General features: G+C 34.6%; 1 protein-coding gene across 1 annotated transcript; it reads right to left on the reverse strand.

The window, feature by feature from the left end:
- Positions 1-2507: 2507 nt before the first annotated feature.
- On the reverse strand, positions 2508-5328 carry LOC121748421 (IQ domain-containing protein IQM1-like). Its single transcript, XM_042142775.1, has 7 exons — positions 4433-5328; positions 4231-4345; positions 4072-4137; positions 3778-3954; positions 3450-3680; positions 3272-3373; positions 2508-3179 (listed from the first exon to the last, which is right to left on the reverse strand). The coding sequence occupies exons 1-7, from the start codon at positions 4876-4878 to the stop codon at positions 2763-2765; spliced, it is 1554 nt and encodes a 517-aa protein (XP_041998709.1). The 5' UTR covers positions 4879-5328; the 3' UTR covers positions 2508-2762.
- Between the last annotated feature and the right edge of the window lie 4179 nt (positions 5329-9507).

Below are 9507 nucleotides of genomic sequence, written 5' to 3' on the forward strand. Positions count from 1 at the left end.
TCGGGCATTTACACTAATTGACGTGCTTTGAAGAACCACTCACAATCTTTGAGCACTGATCAAATGCATTTGAGCACTACACACGCTAACGCTTTGCATGCGAATTCGTTGTGTTGACAAGACTACTATTATTTAAAATTTAGTAAATCAGATTTTAATAAAATGAAAACTTTGAAAATCCAGTTAAATTCAATTATGCATCCACCAATTCACTCAAACTTTTCAAAATAATTCAATCGCTGGAGTTGGAACCAATGTTATAAATGGCGAATGATAGCTTACAGTACTCGACCAAATATCCGCAACAAGGTTATGTCGGTCAGCATGCCAGGATAATTTGATCCGATAGGTACATGTTTTAAGAAATATAATAGAAAGTATGCTAGAAAAATTAGTGATATGTGGACATGAATGGACACACATGGGAATGAATAGGGGCGAATGAATAGGGGCTTAAGCCCCTAATAAACTTGATTTTTTTTAATATATTTTCTTTGTAATTTTTTTAATTTATACCAATTTTATTGTAAATTTTTACACAAAAGCCCTTATCCATGAGCTAAATTATGGAGTATATGAATATAGTTTAAATAATATTTTTTTATAAAATAGCCCTCACAAGTGATGATTTCTGCGTCTACCTCTCTACACGTGGATCCTACTTTTACATGTGTTTTTAAAATAAAATGTGAGTAAGAATGAGTTAGTGGAATATGTGGTCCACCACCAAAAATGATAAAAATGAAAGATCACAAATTTTTAGGGATGAACGAAAATGAAAATAAATGTCAAATTTTAAGGGACGGTGGAGTATTAATGGTCAATAAGTAAATACTTCTTTCGTCCAATAGAAATAGACATATTTCCTTTTTCATCTGTCCATATCCATAATTATAGCAACTTTTTTTCCTTCACTTTTTATTATTTATGGGTCCCACCATCCACTATACAATTTCAACTACTTTTTCTCTTCTCTTACTTGCCGATTACGCATTAAAACTCGTGTCAACCCTAAATGACCATTTTCAAGGAGACGAAGGGAGTATAATTGATCAAAACAAATATAAAAAGCAGATGAATCATATGCTACATACCTTATGTAAGCCTATTCTCGTTTGACGCACATTTAATGTTGTTCATAATGTATAAGAATCAACATAAATCGAAATGAACAACATTAAACGTGCATCAAACGAAAGGGATGCTCACATAAGAGCATCCACAATAGGAGTGGACTAGCAACAACTTAGCAATAGCCCAGCCTAAAACTCCTCCTGCCACATCATCATGCCCTTCCAACAGCCTAGCCAAAGCCCTAGCCCAGCAACAGCCTAGCACGTAAATTTGTCTTTTCATTTCTGTTTGTTTCGATTAATCAATTACTCTATTTGGTCAAAACAGAGTTGAAATAATAAATTTTAAAAAAAATCGGATGGCTCGCCGTGCAATAGGCGGCGAGCGATCTAGTGAGCGCCTCTCGTCCACGCCCTAGCTCTCGGGCATTTCTCTCTCCTCCTCTCAGCTGACCGCTCGCAATAGCGCCCTAGCTGAGCGCCTAGCCACACGCCAGTGACTCCTAGCCACACGCCGGTGACTAGGGCGCCGGCTAGGCGCTATTGTGGATGCTCTAAGGTATGTAGCATATCATTCCTCTCGTATTATATATCCATGATGCATATCCACACTTAAATACTCCCTCCGTCTCACTGGAGATGACATACTTTCCTTTTTGCTTTGTTCCAGTCAAGATGATCCATTGCTAAAAATATAAACACATTTATCTATACTTTATTCCATTTCTCTTAGTTTATTATCTTCATTCAACACACAAATTAAAGTTCCATAAAATTTTTTACCGCCCAACGAATGAGTCATCTTGCGTGGGACGAAAGGAGTAGTATCTAATGAGTTTGGCTAGGGATATAATGGATAGCTTTTATTTTGATAGATCGTGCTTAATTAAATTAGTCCAATTTCAGGTAAGTCTTCAAGGATTATGAATCAATGCCAGATCACATAATCCGGCGCTTTTTCAATGTATTCATTTCTCGTGTTTAAGATATTATATGACCATTATTAAAATGAGACTGCAACTTGCTCAATTTAATTCTTTCTCTAAAAAGTGCTAAGACTTTTGAAAAGACCTTATATTGCAGTATAGAATAATTTCCAACTAGATAGGTTAATATACGATTTAAACTTGATCATAACATATATATATTGGGTACAACATCAACTCCGGCATAACGATACTAGTGACATTATGACCGCTTCAACTCCAGCCCATTTGACAACTCTACATTTTTAGAATTAATAACGTTACTAATAATTTTAATGTATTAGAATAAAAATAAATATATTAAATAAATTTAAAACAAAATAACGATAAAGTGAACAATGTGCTCACGTGTGTGTGTTCGTATTTGTTGCACTTGTATGTTGAAAGTTCACTTATGTGTGTGTGTGTATTTGTAAGCACTTGTATCTTTTCAACTGCAAGCAAAATCTAACTTCAACTGCATTATTTCTTCATTTCAATACAAGAGAAGAACTGTCCAACATCTTAACTTGCATGAATTTCGGTAACAAAAAAAAATGAAACAATACATCACATACTAATCCTTAGTTTGCAACGGTCAAAAGGAGCCAAAACTGGAAAAAAGAAGACTTGGCATGCAAATGAGACATTTACAAACTTATTAACTGGATAAAAGAAGAAAGATTTAAGTTAGTTCCCTTGTTGAAGAAGGTGCTTCTCTTCCTCAGTTAGCTGCAGCTATGGGAGTCCTCGGACTGGGCAGTCCCATGTACGAAACTCTAGGAGAAAGTCGAAGCTTCGGACTAGGCCGGGGTGATGGGATTGGCCCATAGTTGCCAAGACATCCATTCGCCACCCTCGGTGAAAGATTCACTTGTTCAAGTGCTCGTGTTTGTAGCTCCGTGGGGTACTCCCTCACACACCCGATCCTCGGCCCAGTTCCTGTGCTCCACTTGCACGACATTCGCTTGGCAAAGTTGAATCCAATCTTATCTTCGTGATCACGCAGTGGCTCCATTGATGGAACATCTTGATCCCGTGTGGTGGCATTTTCCTGCTGGCTGAGGTTGCTCTGTGATGTGTTCCGTGAAATTGGCAGCTCGTTCGTAACAGGAGGACGGTCATCATCGGTAGCGCATCTCTGCACCAACGCACGAATCACCAAAGTTTAGTATTTCACATCATATCATCGTGCCAAGTTGGAAATGATCAGAAAATGTAGCGAATGTATACCTTGACGTCTGCAAGATCGACAGAGTGCTCCTCGAGGAAGCTTATGAACTCTTTGAAGTTTTCTTCTGTGGGAAGATAGTGACCACTGTATGGCCAAATTGCCTGCAAATGATCAGCAGCATTGTTAGTTTACATGAAAAATGATGTGTTTATCATCTCTTGTGTTTGGTTTGTTTACCTCAAGAGCACCTCCATGGGCCACCAATCTTCCAGCAGCTGTGATGGCTCCTCCGGCTAAGAAACTCGAATGCTGGAAAACTCCCTTCTTCTTCTGCCCGATGTACAGAGTTCTTGTTGTGCTAAGAACAAAGATCCACTTTGATCCTTCTACGGTTTCCACCAGCATACCATTTTCTTTGTACATAAGCTTCCCATCCTCAACCATGACTTCATACGATTCCCTCTCCTTCTGTCGAAACAGAATCATGAAGATACGCTTAAGTAAGTACGAGCTCATCGAATCTAAACATGGAATGCAGAGGATTCATCGATTACTAGAGACTTACTGGTCCTAGATAAGTAATGCATTGCTTTTGCAGATTGGTTCTCGGGCATTTCTCGATATTCACTTCCTTCCCGTCTCCAACGTCCAGCCAGTAGAAGAAAGGCTGCACGCTCTCGCTCTTGAACCACACATCATAGTAGATATGCAAATTGTGTCCATAACGATGACGTGGATCAATCTGCAGAGGAGTTGAGATAACATCAGAACCCTAATTCAACATTATATATCAGAATATGAGATTCAAATAAAATACTTTTGTTTGGACAAATGAAATTCATAAGATGTCAAGACTTACAGCTTCAAGCCAGTGCTGAAGTGCCAGTTTTTGAGCCTTTTCATCCTTAGACAACCCCTTTCCCACCTGGAACACATTCAAACAATTAGCTCTAACAATGATCACAAAAATAAAGTCATCAATGAATCAAAATGTAAGTTGAATAATCCAAAATCCAACCTTGGCAGCTCTGGTGCGCGCTCTAGCCCAGCGTGAGACAGCAGTCTCTGGCTTCTCGACATTAAAGAACGAGACAGAGCTCCTTTTCAAAGCAGCAAAGTCCAAGGCCTTCCACCTACACACATCACCAGCCATCTCAAGTGAGCAAAACAAATAACATGAAATATATATGATCACTCAGTCATCAAGAATGCACACACACCATAGCTCCTCCACAACAACTGCACAATCAGCAAGGTTTCGCCTAGTCCGGTAGCTCTTGTACACCTTCTGGAGCTTTACCGCAGCTGCATCCAGCTCGCTAACAGGGCGCGGGGAGAACATTATAGCAGGCTCAGGGAGATCAACAGCAGACACCAACTTATTAGCACCATCTGATTTCCTTAAATCTTGAACCAAGTCCTTGAATGAAAGTGAGGTTTCAAGAACCAGTTTAACAGGCTCACAATTGATCAATTTTATAGAATTCTTCCTGCTCATGGTGTTAAGCCCTTTTGCTATGGTCATGGCCACAGACCCTGATTTCCCAAAACTATTGGTTCTCAACATTTTTGCACCCCCAAAATCAACCCCAAATGCTAAATTGAAAAGTCTATGGTTCACAGTTTCTTGCCAAGCTGATACAAGCAATGAGACAGATAATCCCATCAAATTTCACTCCCCCACCTAAAGCAATACACACATGTCAGCAAAAAGAGCATTCAATCATGCTATTATCCAAAAAAAACAAGAATCTCTTACCAAAAATTGAGGAACCCTAGGTTAATCTCGAAGTCAGATATCTTTTATTTTTGATGTGTGGATGCAATTATGATACAAATCTACACCTATATATATGTATAGGAGTATTGGAATTGACTATTAGAGTCTTGTAAACCTTCAAATACGAAGGAGCAGGCGTGCAAGAAGGGGAAGGGGAGTTAGTTTGAATTCTTTCCTGACAGTGAGAAGTTTCTGAATATTTTCTTGAAATGGGAATGCAGAAAAAATGGAAATGGTGGGTCTGATTCAAAGATTTCTACCCACGAGATTCAAAGATTGGATTTTTAAGCACTTTGTTTTTTCGCCTTTAACAGCAGCCCTCACAGCCAAATATAGGGAAAAACATTCGAAAGCAGGCAATATATATATATATATATATATGCATATAGATACAATCTGATTGTGTGTGTGTATAGATATTGGTCAAAGAAGATAAGTCTTAGGCTGCTACCATGAAGAGTCACCCACGAATAAAAGAAATTCAATTTGGAGAAAATAAAGTTAATATAAAAAATAAATAATTGTAAGAGGGTCAACCAACAAAATTGTATAGTCGCTGATGAACGTGGATGTGACTCAAAAAAACGCGCCAACACGTAACGATACTATAAATACACTGTCTTGCCTTGGCTACAAGTCAATTCCATGCGGTGGTAGTATACTTTACTAAATTACAAAAATTTACTATCTCTCTTATTTTATCATCTCCTACTTTTTCTTTCTACTTTTTCACTCCTAAAAATCTGTGTCCAAAATTATCGAACCGAAACCGAAGCGCGAGAGTGTTTTGCGGTTACGGTTTCAGTATTGCTAACTCAATACTTAATTACTAACTACAATTAAATAATAGCAATTAGATATTCAAATCAAGGGCCTAGATCATCAGCCTCAGAATGTCAATACGATCAACCAAAAACGTCAATAAGGGTATTAAGGTCAATTTACAATAAATTAGTTGTAACTCACTTTTGAAAAATATCTCATAAATTTAAAATGCATATAACTTTCTCGATTTAAATTGTTTTTTCTCGCAATATATATCAAATTAAAGATAATTTCATAAGGATTCTAACGAGATCTCACTTGCATATGTTCCGATGTCAAAATTTGAAAAAAAAAATCAAAAATTTTCAAAACATTATATTGACATTTTCATCAAAAACCCTAATTTGGTAGGTTTTTTTATTTTTTTCGATTTAATTAATAAAAACGAAAATTACACGTGGCAAATTTTAGACCACTAGATTTCTAAAATCTTATAGTCTTAAATTAGTTGTAGTTAGCAACTAGAGAGTGAGTTAGCAATGGATCACGAGCCTTAATCCTATAATCTCAAATCAAACCCAAAATCAATTTAAGAAACGAAATTAATCTTCTTTTAATAAATTACATAATCTTTTATAAAATCAAACCACAAATATTACAATCCATCTTTTTCACATTTTTATTCTCAAATTTTCATAATCAATTAAATAGAAAATTTTAAAAGGGAACTTTATTTTATTCTCAAATTCTCGTAATAAAATAAATTAAAAGGTTAACTTTTTATATAACTAAGAAAAGTGAAGTAAAAAAAGTAGCATAGTTTAAATCTTGGGTTTTAATGTAGAACAAAAATCAATTTATAAAGCACGTATTCTATTTCCTTAAACTAAATCGAATCAATAAATATAATAATTTATAACAAAAAAGTGGTTCACATCTCAGAAGTCTTAAGAAAATTTTCTAAAACGCCGTGTTTTCTTCACTTTTAGTCTAATAATCACAAATTACATTGTCTTTTAAAAAATTTAATATTTCAATGAAGTAAAGAGTGATTTTTAGATATAAGAGCCAACAGTTCACACGTTAATAATCACTGACGGAACCATGAATTTTAATAAGTCGGGGCTGAAAATTTTAAAATTTACTCTCTCCGTCTCACTTAAGATAACATACTTTTCTTTTTAATTTGTCTCAAATAAGATGACACAATTCTATTTTTGAAACTTTATTTCTCCAATTAATATGTTTGACCACTTTTTCTCTCCTCAATTATATTCAACTCTCTTTCTTTCTCTATTTAATATTCACTCACTTTTTCTCTTTCCAATTAAACACATTAACCAACAACTCCTAAAATTTAGTGCCGACTAAATGTGTTATCTTAATCAGGACGAATGGAATACTGATAATAGTAAAATAGTATTAAATTTTACATATAACAAACATTACAATTTTAAAAAGCATTAGATAATAGTAATTGTTATAGACGAATAATCGTAACTTGAAATTGTAGAAAATTATTTTCACTATCAATTTCATATACTCAATCGACCAATGACAAATCTATTTTAATAAGTTTCACAAATAGTCTTGTATCTTAGTAAATTTAAGAATGTTTGGAACTAAGCTAGTTTTCATTATTTGGAATAATTAAATATTTTATGATGATTTAATTTTAATTATTAAGGGTGGAATTAAATTGCGATGAAAGTATTTTATAAGATAAAAATTTAAAAAAAAAATATTGTTAGATAATAAATTAAATTAAAATTATTGAGTACTTTCTCTATTGGACTACAAGATAAGCTAGGGAGAACTGATAGAAATCCATGGGTTCCATCCTAAAACCAATTGGTGATAGGAGGAGGGGCCCATTAGACTTATATACTAGTTTCAGTTTTCTCTTGACACCGATGTGGGACAGTTATATGTTATATTTTTAGTTTCAATTGCCAACACCCTCCCTCAAACCCTTCAAGGTGAACCTTGGAGGGGTTAGACTTTTTTTTCCTAATCGATTGGACAATCGGCCCAATTTTTTTTCGATCGGTTGGACCACTTGGCCCAAATTTTTAAGTCCAGGTATACTGCTGGGTCAGTCATTTTTTCAGTTTCGGCCCAGATATACTGCTGGGGCAGTTAAATTTGACCCACAGTCGGCGACCCGCTCTGATACCATGATAGAAATCCATGGGTTCCATCCTAAAACCAATTGGTGGTAGGAGGAAGGACCCATTAGACTTATATACTAGTTTCAGTTTTCTATTGACACCGATGTGAGACAGTTATATGTTATATTTTTAGTTTCAATTGCCAACAAGAACAAAATTAATTAAATACTCCTGTGAGCTCAACTAGATGGACTATCAAAATAGGGTAAATATAGATATTTATCCATATATAGATAGATCTACCATCTTCCAATAAAAAAAACAGGTCTCGTCTACTTCCCTATTCATCTTTCTTCTTTCCATAATTCCGCTTTGCATAAACATTTACAACTATTTCTCTCGGCCTCTTCTCCACTTCGTCACCCAGTCTTGTGTTCTCCTCCCTCCCTAATTAAAATTTCAATTTTAAAAAATCAGGCGGCGGGATTCGTTGGCCCTTGTAATGGGGAGTCAGGGTCTCGGACCGGCCTATGTAGTTCCGTCACTGTTAATAATAATACTTTTCTCATCTTAGCTAAGATGACACTTTTCTTCATACCAGTGAACTAGAAAAATCATTGAAAGGTTATTTGATTCTGCTATTTGCACCTATATTTGCACCTATTTGCACCTATTCTGCTATTTGATTCTGCTATTTGCACCATGCAGGATATTTTTATACTTTTCTTTTATAAATTCATTTATATTGGCTATATATTTTGCATGTTAATATTTTTTATTTTTTATACTTTTTTTTATCAACTCATTTGTGTTGGTAAATTCAAAATTTTCATTTCATTTACTAATTCATCTCATCAAGATTCAAGTATATGTCATGAACTATTTTAATTCTTTTTACAGTTTAAATAAAGGTGAAATATACATATGCATATAATATAATTATTACAATTTTCGGCAAGTTACAATTTCCCCTCTTTTGGAGGAAGTTTTACAAATCAATATTTTCATAAATAAATGATTATTCTTAGCACGCTAATCTAGATTTTAACTAATTAATTATATCAAACATAACTGAATGGTGATAGAGTGAAAGATATTAAGCACTCAATTGCAAAATAAAAATATTACTAAATTAATACAAATGAAAGTAGAGAATAACCTTACATAAATGTGAGAGAGAGTAATAAATAAGTTAATAAAGAAAAGTACTGTAAAACATCCTCCATGAGAGGCATTTTAGATCGAAAAAACTCGAAAAGTTAAAAAAAATGCAAATATTAAAATCCTGTAACTATAACTGATATTTTTAAAATTTACGACTCACATAAGTCTAAATGGCAAAATTTAAGGGCCATTTTAAGAGTTCATTCTATTGATATTTGTGTTCTATTCTAAATAGACTAAAGTTTCAATTTAGTCCTTAATATATTGCGTTTTTTTTTTATTTTGGTCCAAAACATTATCTTTTGAATTATTCGGTTCCTCACAAATAAAAACGGGTCACATTTGGTCCATTTTGGACGGTTCTGTCAAATTTTTTACGATTTTAATTATCAGGTCACAAATCCGTCACTAACTGGGGGAAACTGATCCGTCACTAATCCGTCACAAATCCGTCACTAATATGCGCGAGAACACG

The sequence above is a fragment of the Salvia splendens genome, chromosome 9 (genome assembly GCF_004379255.2).
Source record: "Salvia splendens isolate huo1 chromosome 9, SspV2, whole genome shotgun sequence".
In the NCBI taxonomy this organism is placed as follows: Eukaryota; Viridiplantae; Streptophyta; class Magnoliopsida; order Lamiales; family Lamiaceae; genus Salvia; species Salvia splendens.